Source organism: Crocuta crocuta, unplaced genomic scaffold, assembly GCF_008692635.1.
Source record: "Crocuta crocuta isolate KB4526 unplaced genomic scaffold, BGI_CrCroc_1.0 scaffold15, whole genome shotgun sequence".
Classification (NCBI taxonomy): domain Eukaryota; kingdom Metazoa; phylum Chordata; class Mammalia; order Carnivora; family Hyaenidae; genus Crocuta; species Crocuta crocuta.
Genome location: NW_027530508.1, coordinates 4,155,113 through 4,179,403, shown reverse-complemented (window position 1 = coordinate 4,179,403; position 24,291 = coordinate 4,155,113). Strand labels below are relative to the sequence as shown.

At 47.3% G+C, this 24,291-nt stretch overlaps 2 protein-coding genes across 2 annotated transcripts in view; both read left to right on the top strand.

Annotated features, from left to right (window-relative positions):
• Positions 1–64: 64 nt before the first annotated feature.
• On the top strand, positions 65–6,883 carry ZCCHC3 (zinc finger CCHC-type containing 3). Its single transcript, XM_077767059.1, has 4 exons — positions 65–403; positions 948–1,072; positions 3,422–3,465; positions 4,626–6,883. The coding sequence occupies exons 1-4, from the start codon at positions 65–67 to the stop codon at positions 5,384–5,386; spliced, it is 1,269 nt and encodes a 422-aa protein (XP_077623185.1). The 3' UTR covers positions 5,387–6,883.
• Positions 6,884–23,385: 16,502 nt separating this feature from the next.
• Positions 23,386–24,291, top strand: part of SOX12 (SRY-box transcription factor 12) — a 1,563-nt gene continuing 657 nt past the window's right edge. The window contains exons 1-2 of the mRNA XM_077767058.1: positions 23,386–23,497; positions 24,010–24,216. Of these exons, the coding sequence (XP_077623184.1) occupies positions 23,386–23,497; positions 24,010–24,216 (319 nt within the window). The remainder of the gene's footprint in view (positions 23,498–24,009; positions 24,217–24,291) is intronic.

Genomic DNA, 24,291 nt, shown 5'->3' with positions numbered 1-24,291 from the left:
AGGGAGGGGCGAGGGGCGGGGCCAAAAGACAATGAGGCCCGGACTAAATGAAAGGGGGACACGCATGCGCACTCCACCGCCCATCGATGCTCCTTTTACCTACTTTGGAAAGACACGGGCCGTTGGGGAAAATGGAAGAAGGGTCGTGAGTCCGCGGGGCCCTGATCTCTTACGATGCCAGATCTCTCCGGCTTTTTTGTCTCAGCGTGGACCACGTGGTAACCTAGGCCGCTCAGATTTCCCAGCGAGACCGGGCCGTCTCGTCTCCAAGGAAACGGACGCCGGCTACCGAGCGCCTAGAGGGACTAATCTCTCAAGGAGAAACGTAGCTCGCCCTGTTCTGCTCGACTGGGTTTTAAATCCCATCCTCCCGCTGGCCCCAGCCATCGTCCTAGAGAATTATGTCATATTTCTCATCTCATCAAACCTCCATCACTTTCTTCTCCATCCTCACTCTAGGCTAATGATTTCGCTTCCTATTTCACTAAGAAAATCGTGAGGATCAGTAAACTCACAGGTTCATATCACCTCATGTCCCCACGTAATCGCCTCCCTCCTATGGCTGTATGAACTGCCCGTTAAGACCGATTCCTACAGCTGTGCACAGAATCCTACCCTCCCTCATTTTTCTCGGAGATAGCGCCCCAGTAATTTTCACCTCTCCTCTGAACCCGCCCTTGTCAAGGCCACCAGTGCCCTGTGCTAAACATCATCGTCACTTCTCATCTTACTTGACCTATGTGCAGAGTTTGACACAGCAGATCACTCCTGCCTTGAAACACTTTCTAAACTTGGTGCCCAGGAAACCACTCTCTTCAGAGGCTTCCTGACCCCTTCTCCTTTGCTGGTTCTTCCTCTTCTGCCTTTATTATTAGAGAGTCTCAGAGCTAGAACCCAGCCCTCTCTTTTCCTTTATACACTCAGACTCTGTTCCCCTTCCCTTCCAGTCTTGTGACTTCAGATGTCATCTCTACCTGGATGCCTTCCAGACTCGTATCTCCGGCCTCTACACTGAGTTCCAGCCACAGACGCCCAACTGCCTACTCAGCACTGCTGCTTGGGTGCCTAATAGGCAACTCTGACACGCAACTCCTTCCCCCAACTCAAAATGGCAGCTCTCTACCTGGGGTCATCCTTGACTAATCAGTTTGTTTTGTTTTGTTGTGTTGTGTTGTGTTTGAGAGAAAGAGTGCGAGCACAGGAAGGGGCAGAAAGGAGAGAGAATCCCAAGCAGGCTCCAAATGTCTACGCAGAGCTCAACGCAGGGCTTGAACTCACGAACCTTGAGAACCTTGAGATCATGACCTGAGCCGAAACCCAAGAGTCTGATGCTTCACTGACTGAGCCACCCATGCACCCACCCCACCCCCCACTCATTTTCTGATTCACCTCTCACCCCACATTGCTTAAGTCTGTCAGCAATGCCTTCAAAGTATATCTGGAATTATACTGCTTACTACCACTGCCCACACATACACACACTTCACTTTCCTCTCACACTCAGTCTACACCCTTGCAACATAGAGAGGCCTGCCAAATTCTGGCCCCCATATCTTTTTTTCTGTCTTCCTCTTCAACACCTGCTTCTACCATGGTCCATCTCAAATCATGCCTCTGGCAAAGTCTCCTAACTAGTCTGTAAAAAAAAAAGGGGGGGGGGAGCACCTGGGTTGCTCAGTTGGTTAAGCATCTGACTTCGGCTCAGGTCATGACCTCATCGTTCGTGGGTTCAAGCCCCACGTCGGGCTCTGTGCTGACAGCTAGCTCAGAGCCTGGAGCCTGTTTCAGGTTCTGTGTCTCCCTTTCTCTCTGACCCTCCCCTGCTCGTGCTGTCTCTCTCTCTCAGAAATAAATAAAAAATAAATTTAAAAAAAATTTTTAAGTGCAATGCCAGAAGTCTGTCAATAAGAACCCAGACTGAGGTGCCAAACTGACCAATTCTGATATCTTCCATGGCAATAATTTGCCAGAAATGAGCAAAGGCTCCCCTTCGTAAATGGTCTCAGTGAACATCTGGACTGATTTTTTCACAGAGTACCTGCCTGGCCCCTGTAGCTCCTGGTTCAATGCTCTCTGCAAGAGGCCAATCTGACTACTAAGAAGAATGGCTGACAATTTCTAAAGAAATTCACGGAGAAATAAATATAAATTGTCAGTCTTTTACCCAGCTCATAGGGAAAATTGCTGACAGTGATAATCAACGAGAAATAAAGCAAAAAAAAAAAAAAAAGAGAGAATACAGAAATCTTGGAATCTGCAAAATCTGACCAGAGAAAAATAGAACTGATGGAAGGAATGGCCAAACACATACCAACAAAACCTTACAATATGAGATGTGGTTGGTAAAATTTCAGATGGACCCAGGACCCAATCGACAGGTCGAATCTTTTCAAAATACAAACATTTCTTTGTAACCAGAAATAAGACAAAAATGCTTAATATATGTTGGTTAGATGAGAGATGCTGGCTAGTGTAGTAAGCCAGGAACTGTTAGATCTGCAGAGAAAGAGGAAAACCTTCATGAGAGAGGGAGACACAGAATTTGAAGTAGGCTCCAGGCTCGGAGCTGTCGCCGCAGAGCCCGACATGGGGCTCGAACCCATGAACTGTGAGATCATGACCTGAGCCCAAGTCAGATGCTCAACTGACTAAGCCACCCAGACACCCACTTAAAAAAAAATTTTTTTTCAAAGGTGATTCTAAAAACCATTGGAAATTTTAAAAGATGTCATCATTGTTGTTAGTACACAAAATCAATTGTATTCTCTTTGGTTTTTTATTGGTTTTTTTTCGTTTATTTATTTTTAATTTGAGCGTGAGTGGGGTAGAGGCAGAGAGAGTAGGAGGGAGAATTCCAAGCAGGCTCTGAGCTGTCAGCACAGAGCCCAACGCAGGGCTCAACCTCACAAACCGTGAGATCAGGACCTGAGCCGAGATCAAGAGTCGAATGCTTAACTGTCTGAGCCACCCAGGCACCCCAAAATAATTTTTTTAATTACTCAAGACCTTTCTGAAGAAAACTATAAAATGTTATTAAAATTTATAAAAATAAGACTCAAATAAACGAGAAATCCAGTGAGGTCATAGATGGGGTGATTTAGCATTATCAAATGGCAGTTCTGTACAAATGCAATGCAATTCCAACTGAAATCCCAAAAAAGTGGTTTCTTGGAACTTAGTAGGCTGGTTCTAAATTTTGTAGAGAGGATCCAAATATAGCTGAGACAGCCTTGTAGAAGGAGAAGGAAGACTGTCTCCCATAAATAAAACAGACTTCGCTTTTCTCTTTAGAATTTGGAATATCTGGCTATGGTGAGCCCTTACTTACGGAGAGCTATAATCAGCTGAAGTTGACTAGCAACCGCCCCTTGGGATAGAACTCCTGCTCTCCAGTTCACCCAGCACATTGTCCTTATTTAAGGTGCCTGCTGATCCTTGTAGATACCTGTATGACAGTTGCCCAGGGTGAGAGGTTAGGGTAAGAGGAATGGAAGAGATTATTTAAAATTACATAGGTTCTCTTTGGTTTTGTAAATGTCCTCCCAGTGGAAAGACTTGAGCTGTCAAGCAGAAAGAATAAACATCAACAGAGGAAGAATAGCCTTTCTTGGAAACCCACTGGGGACCGAGCTCTTGGACAGTCTACCTCCTCCAACCCCAACATTAGTCCTCTTGAGAGTAGACATTAATATCGCTTTATTATGGATGAGCAAACTGAACCTATGAAAACTGAGGTCATTGGCCCCATGTGGCAAGGCATTGGCCCCATGTGGGGTCTCCCTGACTCCCCAATCCACCTCTTCTTTCACTAAGGTCACCATGGTCACTGAAACACCCTGAAATGCACACGGACTTGCATAAAGAAAACAAAGCTAACAAAGGGTATTGTTAACCCATCCCCTCAAACACCCAGATTTTACCCATGCTTCCAAAGCCCCAGTTGAGACAGATGGAGGAATAGAAATTCTGTCCAGTGCTAACTTCAGCGCAGAATCTTTGTGTTAGCCAGATTTTCTGCGGAGTCTGATGCAAATAGACCTTGATCCACAAAGTCAGGAGCAAAGAAGTTTTTTGAAATATAAGGCACCTACACATGGGGTCGCCTAGTACTCTGACACTTGGCCAAGCGTTTTTTAACCCGGTCTCCAAGCCCCTGCCGCCTGTGAAATGGATGTAATTACAGCGTGTTTTTGGAAGACTCCATGCGCTAGAGCTTGAAATGTGCGAATGAGCTTAGAACAGTAAGTACCCAGCACTGAAGAGCTCGATATATTAGCATTGTCATCAAGAGTATAATGGGTCTTTTTTTAAAAATAAGCATTGCTTAGAAATGCATCAAAAGATAAGGACGCATGAATACAGGTGTAGCGTGGTACGGCGCGGTAAAAATTCCAATGAAGAAAAATCCTACAAAGTTAAAGGTAAAATGTTCACCGCGACATTCTTTCAACTTTATGTTTGAAAACGTCCATGACCCAGGGCTGGAAAAACAACGCACCGTTGTATGCTCTGGAAGGAGGGAGAGCGAAGTTCCGTTTGTTTCCGGTTACACGGAAAAGAACACAAAAGGGGCTCGTCTGGGGGCCGGGGGCCGTTCGCGATGCCGCCTGCGTGAAATCATCGAGGACCGCTGGCGAAAGAGCGAATCCTCGAAAGCGCGGCCCGGGGCCGCCAGGCCTTCGCCAGGGACAGGGACGCGCTCCAAGCGGCGCCTCGCGCCTGGGNGGTGGGCGCGCTCATCCTGCGCTCCATCGGCATGGACCCGAGCGACATCTACGCGGTCATCCAGATCCCGGGCAGCCGCGAGTTCGACGTGAGCTTCCGCTCGGCCGAGAAGCTGGCCCTGTTCCTACGCGTCTACGAGGAGAAGCGCGAGCAGGAGGACTGCTGGGAGAACTTTGTGGTGCTGGGGCGGAGCAAGGCCAGCTTGAAGACGCTCTTCATCCTCTTCCGGAACGAGACGGTGGACGTGGAGGACATCGTGACCTGGCTCAAGCGCCACTGCGACGTCCTGGCCGTGCCCGTGAAAGTGACCGACAGGTTTGGGATCTGGACCGGGGAGTACAAGTGTGAGATCGAGCTGCGCCAGGGGGAGGGCGGGGTCCGGCACCTGCCCGGGGCCTTCTTCCTGGGCGCCGAGAGGGGCTACAGCTGGTACAAGGGGCAGCCCAAGACGTGCTTCAAATGTGGTTCCCGGACCCACATGAGCGGCAGCTGCACGCAGGACAGGTGCTTCCGGTGCGGGGAGGAGGGGCACCTGAGCCCTTACTGTCGGAAGGGCATCGTTTGCAACCTCTGTGGCAAGCGAGGACACGCGTTTGCCCAGTGTCCCAAAGCCGTTCACAATTCCGTGGCAGCTCAGCTAACCGGGGTGGCCGGGCACTGAACCCAGAGCCAGCGTACCCCCTCTTAAGTGCCAAAACTTTTTTTTAAACCATTTTTTATCGTATTCGAAGGAGCTCTTTCTTAGACGTACAAGAGACCTCTCTCTCTCTCTCTCTCTGCCTTCTGAAACCGAGTTTACTCCATTGCAGCCTCTTCTGAACGGATGGCTCTGTCATCAGTAACTACCGAGAAAACTGTCGTGTGCAGATGTGTCGCCTCTTCCCTTTCGTTTTTTGTACCTGGGTTGTTTTGGGGGTTTTGTGGGTTTCGTGTGGGTTTGTTTTGTTGTTGCTGTTGTTTGTACTTTTTACTCCCCACGCCTTGTCTTCTCCCAGGATTTTCACCCACTGGGCTGCCTTGCTCATCTTTGTGCCCCAGCCCTAGGTACAGGGCACCCGGCGCGGTAGGCACTCCTCAGTGTTTGTTGAATCCAGACCATTGTTGACTGTGGCTTCCGCTAGGGTGTCCACCGTGTGCAGCTCTTCCCCTCCCCTTTTAATTTGTTGCTTCTAATCTATGTGGTCTGAGAATTTGTGAAAACAGTGTTGTTAGAAGTGTATGTAAACTGAGTCAGTAAGCTCTGAATGGTGGCCAAGGGCTTCTCTTGCTGGCATTAAAATGCATGGACTTTGGGACAGCTGTTCCGTGGCTCCGGAGCCATTTTTCACAGAATCATGGAATTTCGAATTTTCTTGCTGGAAAGGACCTAAAAGTTGGTTTCGGCCAATCCCCTGGATTTCCCAACAGGGGCAGCAGGCCCAGAGAGGTTCCGGTGACTGGGTCAAAATCACAGAGCTGTCCGGTTCCAGAGCTAGTCTAGAGTAGAGTTCCCTGACCCCAAGCCCGGTGCTCATTCCACTACCTCTCACACTTCACAACATTTTCCTCGACACTTGAGGGCCCAGAAAGGCTGATCTCTGCAGAATGATGAGCCCAGAGGAATGCTAAGAAATCACCTGGGGGAGGAGACAGAAAGAGATTAGCGGGGACTTCTGAATACTTGGGAGACCAGGAAGGGACAGAGGAACATAACCCAGGGTGCACTTACTGCTCCCTGGGGTCCTGTATCTGGATAGAAGCGCCAGATCCTCTGGGACCTCACCTTTCACTGCCACCGCTTCGAAATGGGGGTGCTCCTCAGTAAGGACACCTGCCAGAGGTTTGCACTGGCACCTTAGCCTCAGTAGCCAGAGACCCCGGAGAAGCATCGAACTGGAGCTCATCTTCGACTTCCTCACTCACAGGAGAAAGGTGACTTTAGCCTGTAATCATAAGTGAGCTGTTAGCTCTAAAATGTACTTGCAAAATAGGCCACTTGCAAGAGGGCATTGGGTCAACTAAGTGTTATCAAGTTAAAGTAGAAAAGACAGTCCACTGCTTTTCGGTTAGTTTTTGTTTTTCCTTTGCTTTATGTTTTGCTATTTCCTCGTGGCTTAGAATGTAAAATCGATTGTTAAAAGTTTTGTTCTGAATAAATATTTATCTTTTGTATTGCTAACCCTGTTGCCCTGTTTCCTTTCAGAGCGTAAGACGCTAGGGTGCCCAGACTCCGGTTCAGTCCATGCTTCCTACCCATCCACTGTTTACCCTGCACATAACATTTCCACCGCGCCCTGTGGGCAACGCGTAGCACTTCCTGCAGCACCTACTGCGTTTGCCAGACCCTCTGCAGTTGTTTCCTAAACCCTATGTACACGTCACACTCAGCACAACTCAAGTTCTAAGTCCTAACTTTGCTCCAGGGAATCAAAATCACTGGTGTGAGTGAAAATATTTTTAATAAGCACCCCCCCCCCAACAATTCTGATTGGCAGCCAGGTTTGAGACCATACTTCTGAATGGTATTAAAATGAGAGAGAGGGATTCTGCCCTCCGGTTACAACGGGGAAGTGCCACAAATTGGATGCAATGTGTTCATAGGCTTTTAAAAAAATGCCATCTCTTCCAGGCATTAAGGGAGTAAGAGTCTGGGAAACTTCCCAGGGAGCTGACTCACTCTTCCAAGCCCACCCTGAAGACCCCAGACACAACTGACTGAGGGATTTGCAGCTCAGAGAGGTTGAAATGATTCAGTGCTAAGAATGAAAGTTCTCAGGGTACTGATTGTCTGAGTGAGTTGAGGATATTTCCAGAGCTGATCGGTGTAGTTGAGGCCTGGGTGGCTCTTAAGAGCCCCGCCTTGCCAAGACAGCTCAGCCCCTCCTTCCTGTCTCCCAAAGCAAACAGACCCTTCCCTCCTCAATCCCTCCCTCCTGTCCTGCCCCTCCCCCCTCAGCCTTCCCTTCTCTGCCTTGGGTTTCCCTCCTTCACTGGGTTGGAGGCGGAGAGAAAGCCTGCATTCATCATATCCGCCCTCCCTACAAGCAGGCACTGTGCCAGGGAGCCTCCTTGGAAGGAATCTTCCCTCTCTGCCTTCTCCCCCCTCCAACTCTCCTGGAGAGAGCAGAGGAAGAAACTATTTCCCTGCCCATCCCCCACAGGATCCGCTCCAGGGCCTGCCTGGCGGTCGGAGTCCTGGGCTGGAGTGGAACAAACCTCCCCCAGCTTCCTCTCCTGATCTAGCTCTCCCCAAATTACAATCCCTCACTGTTCATGGGCTCCTAGGGAGTGGGCCGAGACCCCCAGACTGAGGCTGGCTGAGGAGCTGACATTCTTCCATTCAGCCTTCAACAGATACTGAGGGCCATTAGAGCCAAGCCCTTCTGCAGGGTAGTTCGCACACACCCGGGAATGAGTGGGTTACTTGCAGAAGGAGATATAGATAAGTGATGAAAACAGGGCTTGTTTTTTTTTTTAATAATATTTTTTTTAATATTCTGAAAAAGATACAAAGAGTATAAAATTGTCTGAAGTACAGTCTCCCAGAAGAGATGATGATGTCCTGACTGACATCTGCAGGATGGATAAGCCGGGTGGAGGAAAGACCTACCCAAGCAACAGAAAAAGCCTGTGTGAAGGCATGGAGGCCAGAGCACCTGGGATGTTCAGGCCAGCTCCAGAGTCCTAGAAAGATGGGGCTGGAAAAGGCCAAGAGGAGGTGACCCAGGGCTTGTCAGGGTTACCTCAGAGGCTTTATTTTGTCCTGACCCCTCCCCCACCCCCCAGGTAGGGCCGCCTCTATTCCACACTTGATCTTAGCCCAAAGGCCGAGAAGTGATGGCCACCTCCAGTCCATTCCCTTATTTAGCATGCCTGTTAACCACCAACTCTTTCTAGGAAATGGAATACAGCAGCATAGTCCTGTTCCCTGGGGCTCAAATTCTAGAAGCACACAAAGACAATTACAAAGTGTGATAAAAAGCATTGCAAGAAACATACAGAGACTGATCTGGTCTTAGGAGTCAGGGTCAGGGTCAGGGATAACTCCCCAAAATCACATTTGAATTGAGATCAAAAGGATACATAAGGAGGTAATTGAGAGATGGGGGGGGTGGTTAACTGGTGTCAAGAGCAGCTTAGGCAAGAGAGAGAAGTATAACAACCCTATGGCGAGAGGAGGCATGACGGAAACCAAAGGAAACGCAGAGTATCAGTCCAGGTTTAGAAGACCACTTTGGGGTGTCTGGGGGGGGTTGCCCTCAGTCTGTTAATCAGTCTGTTAAGCCTCCAACTTTGGCTCAGGTCACGATCTCACGGTTTGTGAGTTCAAGCCCCTGCATGAACTGCATCTGCTCCCGCTGTTAGGATGGAGCCTGCTTCGGATCCTCTGTCTCCCTCTCTCTCTGCCCCTTCCCCTCCTCTCTCAAAAGTAAATATTAAAAAAGAAGAAAAAGAAACAGAAAGCACTCGAGGCATTGAAGAAACTAATGGGACCCAGGCTGGGTATCAGCAGTGGCTCCTACACGCTACCGAACTGACCTACCAGAGGAGCTGCTGCCTCTCAGAGAAAGCCAGGAAGCCATCCCTGGAAAGGTGGAGTCTGAGGACATACTACTGTGAAGCTACCAGCCAAGGACAGGCTGCTGGGACCAGAAAATCACTGCCAATTCTACTGCCAGGACGGTGAAATGAGTTTTTGAAGCCAGAGACATGATACTTGTGTCTCTACAACCTTACTTATGAGCAGGAACAGCCAAAACAATTTTACTTCCACCTGCAAACCTCATGCAAACGTATCTAATTGCCGGAGCTCTATGTGCAAGGGAGTCAGAAAATGTTTTAGCTTCCCAGTGTGCTTAGCACAGGAAGGCACATCAACAGCGGCAATCAGGGCACTTGGCTGGCTCAGTCGGTAGAGCATAGGATTCTTGATCTTGGGGTCATGAGTTCAAGCCCTACATTGGGGATAGAGTTTACTTAATAAAAACAAAAAAAACCCAGTGGGAATAAATATTGTCTGCCAGCTAACCTATCCAGAACAGCCAGTGTGGCCAGTGCGGAGAAAGGAGGGAGATGATACAAAATAAGGCCAACGATCCTGGGGTCTGGTCAGCCATGCTTAGAATTTGAGTGTAAAAATATGATGAGGGACCCTGGAAGATCTTTAAGCAAGGAAGTGACATGATCAGGGTTGTATTTTTTTTTTAATTTTTTAATGTTCATTATTTATTTTTGAGAGAGACAAAGCGCGAGAGGGAGAAAGGCAGAGAGAGAGAGAGAGACACGGAATCCGAAGCAGGCTCCAGGCTCTGAGCTATCAGCACAGAGCCCGAGGCAGAACCCATGAACTGTGAGATCATGACCTGAACCGAAGCTGGATGCTTAACCAACTGAACCACACAGGCTCCCATGGTTGTATTTTTAAAAAATGGGGTGCCTGGGTGGCTTGGTTGGGTGTCCAACTCATGATTTTGGCTCAGGTCGTGGTCCCAAGGTCGTGCGATAGAGCCCCTGGTCAGGCTCTGTGCTGAGTCCGGAGCTTGCTTGAGATTCTCTCTTTCTCTCTCTCTGTCTGTGTGCCCCTCCTCCACTCGTGCTTTTGCTAGTTCTTTCTCTAGAATAAAGGAAAAATAAATTTAAATAAAAGATCATTCAGGATACTTTGTAGAGAATGAGTCAGTGGGGAGCCCAGGTAGAAAAAGGGCCAGTTTCCCCAGGTGAGTGATATGGGTACCTTGGACCTGGATGAAGAAGACAGAATGAGAAAAATAGGCAGGGAGGGGCGCCTGGGTGGCTCAGTCAGTTAAGCATCCGACTCACCTCAGGTCATGATCTCACTGTTTCAGAGTTCAAGCCCCGCATCAGGCTCTGTGCTGACAGCTCAGAGCCTGGAGCCTGCTTCACATTCTGTGTCTCCCTCTCTCTCTGCCCCTCCCCCACTCATCCTCTGTCTCTCTCTCTCTCTCAAAAATAAATAAACATTAAAAAATTTTTAAAGAAAAGTAGGCAGGGTAAACAGATATTTAGGAGTTTAAATCATCAAGACTTAGAGATGGGTGTAAGGACCAAAGACCACTCCCAGGTTTTCAGCTTCTGCAGGTGGATAGATGGTGGGTCCATTCCCTGAGATGTGGAACAGAGGAGAAAATTCACGTTTGAGATGAAGATCTTGAGTCCGATATGGAACATAGAGAATGTGTAAGAGAAGGTGTGGAATCGGTGGTTCAATATACAAGGTCTTAAATTCTAAGGAGAGTTCTGGGCTAGAGACATAAACAGGAGTCCTATAGCAATGGCCTTCAAACTCTTTAACAACATCCCATAATAAGATATGCATTTCATATTGTGGCCACAAGACATATATGTATATGCACTTACCTATAAAGAAATAAGTTTATACATATATAAAGAACTAATATTAACCCTGTGGATAGTGTGCCCTGACATTTTCCATCCTATTTCTTCATTCTTTTATAAATGCTTACATGCCCCATTAAATTGATTTTACAGTCTCCTAATGGGTCATGAGAAAAAGCATACGGGAGGAAGATTATAGCAACTTGGCTCATACCTTCTTCAGCAGCCCTGACATGTGAGTTTCACCTGATGGAAAAGGAAATCATGACACACTAATAAAGGACAGCCAGAAAAGGAGAAGGGAGCGGCGCCTGGGCGGCTCAGTCCGGGTTAAGAGTCCGACTTCAGCTCAGGTCATGATCCCACAGTTCGCGGGTTTGAGCCCCGCATTGGGCTCTATGCTGAATGCTTACTCGGAGCCTGGGGCCTGCTTCAGATTCTGTGACTCCCTCTCTCTCTGCCCCTCCCTTGCTCATGCTCTGTCTCCCTCTGTCTCTCAAAAGTAAATAAACATTTAAAAATTTTTGTTTTAATCTTTTAATGGTTATTTATTTCTGAGAGAGAGAGACAGAATGCAAGCAGGGGAGGGGCAGAGAGAGAGGGAGGCACAGACTCCGAAGCAGGCTCCAGGCTCCGAGCTGTCAGCACAGAGCCCGACGTGGGGGCTCAAATCCACGAACTGGGAGATGGTGACCCACGCTGAAGTCGGATCCTTCACCGACTGAGCCACCCAGGCGCCCCTCTGACCCATATTTTAAAGCAAACAAAGCAAGATACGGTATGTTACCGTTTTATATTTTCTAATATTTTTTCAGCTTTACTGACTTATAACTGACCATAAAATTGTAAGATTTAAGTCCGCAGTGGTCATGATTTGATACACCTATTTTAAAATTATCGACTGAATTAACTCTGGAAGGATATTAATGAAATTGGTCATTATTGTGCTTTCTGAGAAGAAAGGATATTTGGGGTGTGAGACAAAAGGAAAACTAATTTTCTGCAGTACATCCCTGGAGGCTTTGTTTTAAGTATTTCACATGTTATCTGTGGCAAAAGGAAAAGAGAAAGAAAGTAACAAAAATAAAGGCAAAATACAACACAAGACTTCAAAGAAATTCCTGTAGACGCTAAAAAGCCTGGAGTCCACTTCCTTTATCTTTAAAAGTAAGACATTTTGCTGGGAAAGTTTAAGCCTCTAAAGCAGCCAACGGACTCGTCTCTTTGCTCCCTAGCACGGTCTCCTTCAATCCAGGACGACGGTCCCCAGAATGAAATCTGATCACCTTACTCCTGGGTTTGGTTTAAAGACCTTCAAAGGCTTTGTGTCCTCTCCCTGGGGCCCACCAGGCCCTGCTAGAGTCCTGCCTCTTCTGGGCCTCACCCCCCACCCCCCACCCTGGCTAGGCTCCTGCTAGTCATTCCAGGAATTCATCCTCCCAGACCCGACCCATGGTTAACCCTTACCTTTCCCAGAGCTGGGCTCTAACGCCACTTTCTAACTGCAGCCTTCCCGAACCTTCTAGACCAGACCCTCCAACACTCCCCTCCTTCCAGCAGCTCCCGCAAGTACAATGAGATGTTTGTTTATGCCACGGTTTGATTAATATCTGCATCTGCCTCTCAGTGCTGAGCTCCCAGAGGGCGGGAACCATGACTTTTTTTGCTCTTGGTTGTAGCCCGGCATTTAACACTGTGTCTGGCACACAGGAAAAGCTCAATAAATATTTATTGCATGGATGATCTAGAAATTATTTGGCTGAGGTTACAGATCAAGACATTGTGTCTACGTGTCCTTTAACGATACTCGAAGTATCCCTTAGCACACCTGCACCGACGCTTTTCTGAAAAAAGGGCTTATTCTTTCATCTTTTTATTTTTTAGAAGTATGCAGGTGGGTGGGGAAAATGGGTGAAATAAGTAAAGGGGACTAAGAGTACACTTATTTATGTTTTAATGTTTATTTATTTTTGAGAGAGAGAGCAAATGGGGGAGGGGGAGAGAGAGAGAGAGAGAGAGAGAGAGAGAGAGAGAGAGAGAGAGAGAGAGAGAGAGAGAGAGAGAGAGAGAGAGAGAGAGAGAGAGAGAGAGAGAATCCCAAGCAGGCTCTGTACTGTCAGCACAGAGCCCGAGGTAGGGCTCGAACTCAGAAATCAAATGGTGAGATCACAATCTGAGCCACCCAGGGACCCCTGGGCTTATTCTTTCATCTTTAAAAGGCTAATTCACTCCTTCAGTCTTCACCTTTGATAAAAGTTTCCATCAGCCTGGAGCTCTGGCCCCTCCTCCCCTATTTCTCTGAGGGCATGTCACTGAGACAGCCTGTCTGTCCCCTGACACAGTGAGGCCCAGGGAGGGCACCCGGTTCCTGGATTCCAAGGGCCTGGCTTCAACGCTCCCTTATCACAAGCAAGGTTGCTCCTCCCCAGGAGGTAGGGGTGAGGGTTCGTGGGCCCAAGAGGAACTGCCCACCAGAGTCTGTACCCTCCCTTTCTAGAACATTTCCTGCGACCCCAGAATTCCCTTCCAAAATATCCCTGAGCTCATTTACAGAGCCTTCATGGGTATCATCCTTGTGGGGGGGGGTCCCATCCCTGGGTCCGGCTCAGCTGAGGCCAAACTACACTACCTCATGCACACTTTATAGACCTGAGGCTGAGTTCTCAAAGTAGCTGTCTGCGGGAGGCAGCTTGGATGTGGGGGCTGGGCTGCCCTCACGCATGCTGGGTCCCTTGCTGGGATGGGATGGGTGGGAGGGGAGGTCACCGCACAAGGGCAGGACGCAGGATCCAGTTGCTCTCCTTGGGCCAACACATTCTGGCACAGAATTCCAAAGTTCCTGGAATTCTTTTTTTTTTTTTTAAGTTTTTTCCTTTAATGTTTAAAAATTGTTTATTTTTGGAGGAGAGAGAGTGTGAGTGGGGGAGGAGCAGAGAGAGACTGCAACACAGAATCCTAAGCAGGCTTCAGGCTCTGAGTTGTCAGCACAGAGCCTCACGTCAGACTTGAACTCATGAGATCCTGATCTGAGCTGAAGTCCCACACTTGACTGAGCCACCCAGGCACCCTCGTTTTTATTTACTTATTTATTTTGAGAGAGACAGAGACAGCATGAGCAGGGGAGGGGCAGAAAGAGGGAGAGAGAGAATCTCAAGCAGGCTCCGTGCCACCAGGGCAGAGCCCAATTCGGGGCTCGAACTCACGAAACCCTGAGATCACGACCTCAGCAGAAACCCGAGAGTCTGACGCTTAACCGACTGAGCCACCCAGGTGCCCTCGGTCCTGGAATTCTAATTGGAACCTGGTCTTCCAGGTTTTTCTGTAAGTATATTCATCAAGAAGGAGAATAAAACATATTTTGTTCAGCACATTAGCTTGATGCATAACTTCTAACTAGAGACATACAGACCTCCAATTGTCCTCTTGTCCTGGGTCCCTCAATTGTCCTTGTTTGGTTGTGGCATTTCTTAGCTCAGACAAGCCACATAACCTCTCTGGGCCTGTTTCCTTACCAGAAAACTGGGTTTCATGGTAACTGTCTCATCAGAGCTGGTGAGAAAATGAAATGAAACAATTCATGCAGAGGATCTGGCAGAACCAGCTAACAGGAGCTACCATCCTTGTTTTTTGGGTTATTGTGGGTTTGTTTTTTTCTTTCTTATTTGCCCTCTCCTGTGCTTTTCTATATGACATTCAAACGGGTCTCTTTTGTAGGATTTCCACACTGCTCCTCCCTCCTTACCCAACAATGATAACCGCCACGCTCTCTCCACTCAGATCCCACCCCTCTTTAATTATGAAAACAGCTACCAGTGATGGCACATTTATTGTGTTTCAGGCATTGTTTTAAGAACTTGACATGCATTATCTTCACTCGGTGCCGACGCCAACTCAATGAAGTATTATTACTCCCCAAACACAAAGACACTGGGATCTGGAGAGTTGAACCGCTGGCAGCTGGCAAGTGACAGAGCCCCGCGGGAATGTGGACCCAGGGATTCTTACTGCAGAGTCAGGTCTTCCAAATACCCAGAGTCATGAGCCTGTGTGCCGCGCGCTCCCTCCGCCAGCGCACCGGCGACCCCTCTCTCCTTCAAGCCCTCATGCCTAAGGCCGTCGTCCCCCCTCAGTTCTCGGGGTCTGACTATGGAATTTCAGCCCAAGAGGGCGGGCACTTCGTCTCACGCCACGTTGCCCGCATCATGGATCCTCCTCCCTCCGTCTCCCCTTTCTCTTCCTTCCTCCCTTCCTTTCTTCCTCCCTCCCTCCCATTAAAGTATTGAGTTCCTACTCTGTGCCAGGCTTTGTGCTCGCTCACATGCACGATATCACCAATGGAAAAAATCAGGGAGGGGCGGTATTATATGTCATTTTTCGCTTTCTTCTTTATGGTTTTCTGTTTGGCAGATTTTTTTTTTCTCCCAGTGAACACGCAGGCCAGGTTCCTCGAACCCAGTTCAAACGTTGCTTTGCAAGGTAGCTTTGGTCGGAGGAAAGCTCTGTCCCCTTAACTCCCAGCCCCCATACCTCCCTCTCCGGCCCTCAAATCCAGGCCGCCCTGCCCCCTCCGGAAGGGGGAGTTGGGGGTGAACGCCGAAATCTGAGTGGCTCTTTCAAGCCTCCGTTGCCGTAGAAACCGGCTGCACGGGCCTTGGCGGTCCATTACACCATCCTCCAGCGACGCAGCCAATGGGGTCCGAGCTCCATCCCGGGCGCCCCCGCCCCGCAGCTGCCGGGCAGCCCACCAATGGGCAGGCCCTTTGGCTGAGAGTCCTGCCCTCGGCCCAGGGACACCACCAATGGGCTTCGACCCCGCTCTCCCTTTAGCTTCAATGTAGCAACAAGACTCTCGATTTAAAAAAAGAAAGAAAGAAGGGGATTCTCTAAATTAGAAGAAACTAGTAGTAACGCCTCTTGTCAGTTGCAGACTGAATGCTCTTTGGCTGGTATTTTACTTAAGGAGAACAAAATTGTTCCGTTTCCACAATGCAGGTCATTCTGTACTAAACCATTTTAGGCAATGAAAATGCAAGCACTGGGATTGATATCTGCTCTATGTGGATTTCTTTTATTGCAGGTATTTTCATCTAATTTAAAATGATCAAGGAACCGGTCACCTTTCCTTGGTTGTATTACAAATACACACAAATTAAAGATGCCGCGTTTTTGATGCTGAGTTCATGAGACATTGACCTAAGTAATTGGTAGCCAACTTTTATTGATCAATTTAACTCCTGAATTCAAAACGTATTAAAACTGTAGGATAAATGATTATTATCCTAAAACTGTAGGATAAAATGATTATTTTAATCCATTGAAGAAATTCCATTTTCAAGGTAGGCAGTGTACTGGCGTTGACACTCTACAGTCTAAAGAAATTAAATGTGTTTCTAAAGCCTTGTGCTATTTTATGTTTTAGAACAGTTTTACATTTATAGAAAAACTGTGAAGATAATACAAAATTCTTTACCCCCACCACCCTCTCTCCTCTATTATTAACATTTTATATTAACATGATAGATCTGTTAATAGTGATACATTATTAGTAACTAAAGTTCATAGTTTATTCCATTTTCCTTAGTTTTTACCCGATTACTTTTTTCTATGCCAAGATCCCATCTGGATGCCACTTTACATTTATGTCACGACCCCTTAGGTTCCTCTGGGCTGCTGCAGTTTCTCAGACATCAACATGACTTATCACTGTTGGTGTTGACCTTGACCGCCTGGGTGAAGAGGAGTTTGTCAAGGTTTCTCCACTGGAAAGCTACTTTTACCCTCTTTCATACTATCCTTGTTAGAATGAAGTGACTATGCTCAGCTCACACCTAAGGGTGGGAATTTATGTTCCACTCCTTTAAGCTGGAGTATCTAGCGGCACCTGGGTGGATCAGTCGGTTAAGTGCCCAACTTCCAACTCAGGTCGTGATATCACCATTTGTGAGTTCAAGCCCCTCATTGAGCTCTCTGCTGTCAGTGCATAGCCTGCTTCAGATCCTCTGTCTCTCTCTCCCTCTCTCTGCACCTTCNTCGGAGCCTGGAGCCTGTTTCAGTCTGTGACTCCCTCTCTCTCTGACCCTCCCCTGCTCACGCTGTCTCTCTTTCCCTCTCTCTCCTAGAAATAAATAAAAATATATATTTTTTAAAAAAGCCGAATTACCTTGCTCTTACTGTTCTCTCTCTTCATTAGAAATGTCCTTGATGATCATGCCAGTTCGCACACGATGTTTTGGAGCAAGATACAGTTGGGGTGCGTGGAGTTGCATGACGGTGTCGGGGTTGGCTCCTTCCTCCCTTCTTTGAGCAGATAATTGAGTCTCCGTTGTGTCAAGATCTGCTAGGCGCTGGGGATACGATGGTGAGAGTGGAAATTCGAGGGGTCCTCCGATCTCATGGAACTTCTCCTCTGCTGCAGTGTTCCAAGTGGGGCTGTGCAGGCACCGAGAGGGCGTGTTGTCCGCAGAGAATTTAAAAACAATCATAAAACTGATTGAAAGTCAGCCTGCCTTTTAGTATCTCCTCCATGTTCCCACCATTCTAAACCTTGTCAGTGGTAATATACTCCTCCCGGAAGATCAATTTGTTGGTCTAACTTGAGTCTTACTAATATATTTGTAAGCTTCAAATCAGCCTACTTTAATTACTTGTGCACTAATAAACATTATAGTCTACAAGGAAGTTAATTCAGAGCACTGTCAGCTCAGTCAGCCCCTGACACAGGCCAAGTCAGATGTAGCCACACATGTTAGTTTTGGAAATAAGCTCCTAACAGTACAGAATTATTCCAGCCAGTTCCTGAGCACTTGTCCGGAGTCCCTTTGGTACAACATATGTCTCTAAACAATAGATTCAGGGGCTCCTGGGTGGCTCAGTTGGTTAAGCCTCGGACTTTGGCTCAGGTCGTGATCTCACAGTCCACAGTTTGTGGGTTCCAGCGCCACAGTGGGCTCTGGGCTGACAGCTCAGAGCCTGGAGCCTGCTTTGAGTTCTGCATCTCCCTCTCTCTCTGCCCCTCCCCTGCTCATGCTCTGTCTTTCTCAAAAATAAATAAACATTAAAAAAAAGTTAAAAAGATAAAAAAATAAACTTAAAAAATAAACAATAGATTCAAAATAAACAATGATAGCACGGTGATTATGAAGCTTGGGTTCCTTCAATGCTGTCATCCTATGTGACCACTTGAAGCTTTTGTATTTAAGCCAAAACAGTGAAACAAAGAGTGAACTGTGGTGTGGGAACTGCAAATTTTATTATTTAGTAAAATTATATTACCTTACATTATAATTTTCGTTTGGTAAAATTATGTGTTTTTTTGGTGGGGTTTTTTGAGTAGGCTCCCTACCCAACACAGGGCTTCAACTCACAACTCTGAGATTAAGACTTGCATGCTCTACCGACTGAGCCAGCCAGGTGTCCCTGATAAAATTATGTTTTACTGAATTTGAATAATATGTTTCATCTTAAAATGGAATCTTTTTTTTTTTTTTTAAAGTAGGCTCCATGCCCAACATGGAGCCCAACACAGGGCTTGAACTTACAACCCTGACATCAACACCTGAGCTGAGATCAAGAGTCAGATGCTTAACTGACGGAGCCACCCAGGCGCCCCTGATTCTTATTTTTAGTCCTTCCTTGTTTTTAAACTGTAATGTAACATAGTTATCATTGCAATAGACCACTATGTAGGTTTGTCCCTTATGTTATTTTTCAAAGAAATATATTAATGCAATTGAAAACTATTGATTCAATATTCTTTTCCCTTTTTTGTCCTGTAATGTTGATTTTTGCTGACATGATTACATATAAAAAGTTCAAAGAATATTTTCACCATCTACACGTCTTTTTTGGCCATTATCATTAATATTATTTATTGTATTTTATAACTGTTATTGAAAATATTGCCATTGAGAGGACACAAGTGTTAAAAAGTTATCTGTCGCAAGTGTCACATGAGCTGGATAGGCCACTGGTGCCCTGAAGGAAGCGCCATGGGGCCAGGTGAGCTACAAGGTGGGAGACAGAGGTGGGAGTGCCGGAAAGGTGGGGGAATGCACTTCTCAACGCCTTATGTGGGGAGGCATTCCAGCTTGTTCCACAAACACGAGGCCAGTGTGGCTGGCAACTGGCTCAGGACAAAGAAAGCAAGAGAGGAGGTGGATCTGGTGAGGAGGGGTCAGACCGAGCCTGCTGGGCCCAGTGAACGCCTGGTTTTCATCTTGAGAGCAACGAAGAAACCACTGAAGGGCTCTAAAGAGGCAAGACGCACAATCAGATCTGTGAGTAGAACATACCATTGCTCTGGCTTGAATGAAATGGAAGGAGGATGAAATGGAAGGAGACCCGGTGGGTGCAGGGACCAGAAAGGAGGCGGGGCAGGTGCCCAGATGAGAGGTGATGGGGGCCTGGACCATTGGGTAGTGGTGGTCAGCATCGCTCAAAGGACCTCATTGTCTTCCTCCTGCAGTCTACACTGAACAGCCTGATGGTGGGCCCAGCCTTGAACACCTGTGGTCTGCAAGATTTAGACTCCGGGGTGCCCCTTTGACGGGACTCAGGGTAGTAGTCTGTATGCACTGATAACTCCTGCATCTCAGTGGCAGACCAGAGTTTGGGTTTTCTTTTCCAAAATTTTACTTTCTTCTCTGGGCTCCCATAGGAATTTGAGTGTACTCTTGATAGAACACTGACTTTGATGCACTCAATAAATATTTAATAAGTACCCATTATGTGCTAGGCACCCTCCTAGGGATAGAGCCTTACACAACACAGACAAAAATCTCTGCGCTCGTGGATCTTACATTTTAGTGGAGATCAGGTGGGCCAAAACCAACTGAACAAATAAAATAATTCCAGAACATGGAAAGTGCCATCAAGCAAATAGAAATGAGGACAAGAGAGCATAACGCAAGCAAACAGAAAGGTGTTTGACAATACCAAACTTTGGACAAGATGTGGATGAAAAGAATCTCTGCTCCTAGTGAAAAAGTAAATTGGTGCAACTTGGAAGTTTGACGTTACCTTGTAAAACTCAGCATTCACACGTCCTTAGCTGTAGCCATCATACTTTCCATGATATACCCTGGAGACCCTGCACTGGAACTCCAGGGACACATCTAGGATTGTTAACAGTGACACTCTTTATATGAGCAAAAGCCTGGCAATAATCCAACTGTCAGTGGACAGGACAACAGATAGGAAAATTGTAGTATTTCCCCACAGTGGAAANGAGAGAGAGAGAGAGAGAGTAGATAAAGTATCTACATAAATTATTTGGAATTTTTCTGCACTGAAGATTTGTCTTTTCTATTTATTTATTCAGTTATTTATTTATATCAGTATGGACTCATCGATATTTATTTCCTACATTAGGTTATAATCTAATACTACTTAATTTTGTTGCTCAAATTGTTCCAGCTTTGGCCTTTGGGGGCTCTTTTAGTTGACTCCTGTGTCCCTTTGACATATCCCCCATCTTCGTGTGTCTTTCCTTCATACCGTTGTTGTTTTGGGACACTGTCTTCTTCTGGCACCTACATGATGCCCCAGGCTTATCTTTCATATTCCCTGCCCCAGTCCTAAAGTCAGCTGTTTCTCAAAAGACCAGATTCCTCCAATTGGAGAATGATATCAGAACCCAAGACTGGGATGCTAGGGTGCTCATTGCTACTGAGGTGTCATTTCTTTTAAGCCTTCTCAACTAACAGAACAAAGAAGTATTGTGTACATACTAACCTGTGAGTATACACACATCTATAAATATTTCTGCATGTAACCAGCTGTATCTGTATTAAATTAAACATGAGCTCATATTTATATTTCCAATTCTAATCCATTACCACATGAGTCATTATAGCCTTCTCTCCTGGCTTATCTGTAAATTCCCACTCCAACAGTGAGAGACCTACCATTTTCTAATACAATTCAAATGTCTTGTAGAGCTCTTCATTCCATCTTGAGATCCTCCAGATGCTTAAAATTATTTTTTAATATTCTCACACATTAGGATTTACTCTTCTATGGGTTTTGACAAATGCATCATGTATTCTCCATTACAGTATCATACGGAAGTCTTATCACCCTGAAAAGTCTTCTGTGTTTCACCTATTCAACCCTCTCTGCTCAAGCCCTGGCAATCATAGATCTTTTTACTATCTTTATAGTTTTGCCTTTTGTGTCTTTTTTTATACAAAAGTATATTTGTTGTTGCTTATGTTATAGCTACCATTCACTGAACCTTTTATCATGTCCCATGATACCTATTGTCTTTGATTTTGATTTCACAGTCGTGATATTGAGCCCCTGACCTGGGTGTGGAGACTGCTTAAAGACTCTCTCTCTCCCTCTTCCCTTGCCCCTCTCCCCTACTTGCACTCTCTCTCAAAAATAAATAAATAAATAAATAAATAANAACCGCGAGATCATGACCTAAGCGAAAGTCGGAAAGTCAGACGCTTAACCGACTAAGCCACCCAGGCGCCCCATAAATAGCAGGATATTTAACAGCATGATACCTTTGTGACAAAGCTAACAGCAAGAGAATACATGTTTATTTTTTTAACAATTTTTTTTTTTTTTTTAAGAGAGAGAGAGACAGCGTGAGCAGAGGGGAGTCAGAGAGAGAAGGAGACACTGAATCCGAAGACAGGCTCCAGGCTCTGGGCTGTTAGCCCAGAGCCGGACGCGGGGCTGGAACCCACAAACAGTGAGATCATAACCTGAGACGAAGCTGTACGCTCAACCGGCTGAGCCACCCAGGCATCCCAAGAGAATACATGTTTAAAAACNCCCCTACTTGCACTCTCTCTCAAAAATAAATAAATAAATAAATAAATAAATAAATAAATAATTAAAAAGAAATACATAAAGAAATAACAAGGTAAAAAAAGGTGAAATTAATTTTAACATATTTTATTTAACCAATACATACAAAGTATTATAATCTCAACAAAAACAACAGAAAAATATTAAGGCACTATTTTACATCTTTTATGCGGTCTTTGAAAACCAGTGAAAATTTTACACTATCACACATTTCGATTTGCACTAGCCATTTTTAAGTGATCAAGAGCCCCATGTGCAGTTCTACACTATTATTTGGTGAAAGANTCTGACCCTCCCCTGCTCACGCTGTCTCTCTCTCTCCTAGAAATAAATAAAACATTTAAAAAACCCCTGTATTTTCAAAAATGAGAGAGGAGAAATCGCGCCCCTCACACACTGCTGGTAGGAAGGAATGTAAAATGGTGCAGCAAATCCATTGAGATGGAGGTGGAGGAGATATGGATAACAAGCACAGAATTTCTCTGTAACAAGCAAAGAATTTCTTTGAGGGTTGATCAAAATATTCTAAAACGGATTGCAGTGATGGTCCCACACCTCTGTGAATAGGCCATTGCATTGCACACTTTATTTTTAATGTTTCTTTATTTTGAGAGAGAGCACGAGCACGTGGGCAGAGAGACTCCAAGGCAGGCTCTGTGCTGACCTGAGCCTTAACTGACGGAGCCACCCAGGTGACCCAATGCCTTTTTTGAAATAAACCTATCCCCACCTCGCCAATTTTTAAAAATTACGTTGGCCTCCCTACGTCGCTGGTACCCGGAGTCCCAAATAACCAGTAATTATTGAGCATTTACTAGATGTCGGATTTGTTCACAGCCAGTATCCCCATTTAACTTGTAAAACAGCCATACGAGGGGAAAATGTTTTTTTTTACACCATTTCAAGGACAAGGAGGAGGAACTGGGATACGAATACAGGAATTCTGACTTCATGGAGGCCTGAAGAAGCCAGGCTCCCGTTCTGAAGGTTCAAACTCAGGGAAGCGCCAAATCTCAGCGTCCAGTAAGTCTGAGGAAGGACCATTCGGTCGGGAGCACGGCTTGCTCCTTCCGAGAGCCCTGCGCCTTTAAGAATCGCCCCCTCCCACCGGCCACGCTCCCATTTCCCTCCCGGGCACCCAGAGCATCACCCCGCCCCCCGCGTCTGCGGAGCCGCACCTCAGCCCTTCCTCCCCGCTCGACACCCTCCAACTGGGCTCCGTGCCCCAACCCGCCCAGCGGTGGGTGAGGTCTGTCGCCAGGATCTCACTCTCCACCCCGGACAGTGCCCACTACGCCCCAGCAGAAAGACACTTTAGAGGCCCTGGTCCCGACCCCTCCCAGCTCCTGCGGGGCGAGGCCTCTGCGCCCCCTCCCACCGCCCAGGCCCATGGCGCCGTGAAGGTGACCTCCCCCGGGGGCAGCACAGGCCCCGCGGTTCCCGAGCCGGCTCACACGTGGTGAACTGGGAGCGCGCAGCCCCTCCCCGCCACGCGCCTGGAGCATGCGTCGCGGACACGCCCCTCGGCTTGGCTCCGCCCCCGCGCCCGCGCCCGCTTCCCCAGACCCAGGAGGGGTGTCGCGCCCTAGTCCGCTCCCGGCGGGTGGCTATGTGGGTTGGGGCTCGGGGATAGGACAGTCACGCATCCTCGAACCTCGCCCGAGGACCGTGAAAAATCAGTTAGGCAGCCCTGCTCAGGAGCCTCGGCTGGCAGGCGAGATGACCCAGCGACTCGCTCCAGCGAGATGCGCTAAGCTGGGAAGAGAGGGCTGGGACTGCGAGCCTAGGATTCATTCGAGTCCTAGTCCGCGTCTTTCTTGTTCTGAATCCGGAGAATGGGCGTCATATTCCTTTCTTAGGTCTCTTCAAACGAGATTTAAGATAATGTGAAAGAGCTTCGTTCTATGGGTTCAAAAGCTTTTGTCGAGCCCGTGTGTGGCTGGGTCCTGGGCAGGGGCTACATCTATGAAACGAGGGTTGTCCTCTTGAAGAGCTTTCCCGAGCCTGAGTGCCCCCCTCCCCACTCCCTTTCTGTTCTGGGACTGTCCAGAAAGACGCTCCTGAAGGAGGAGGGGGCGGATGTCCCACCTGGCGGCAGGTGTCACTGAATAAGCTGAAATTTCAAAGGCAACGTGGGGCGGGACAAGCTTTCGGAGGCAGATGGGAAGCACGCTCCGCGCTTCCCCACCCTCCTTCCAGTCTCCAGCCTAAGAAAAGAAACCAACCTCATCCGACACCCTCCAACCCGGCGAGACCGCCCAGCCCCGCAGCCCGAGCTCCGCCCCGCCCCGGCAGCCAGCGATTGGGAGATGCAAATACCAGTTTCTCTGCCCAGCAACGGGTGACGCGCCACCCGAGCGCGAGGCGTGGCCCGGCCGCAGCCCAAGCGGGCACCTCGGTGTTTACACC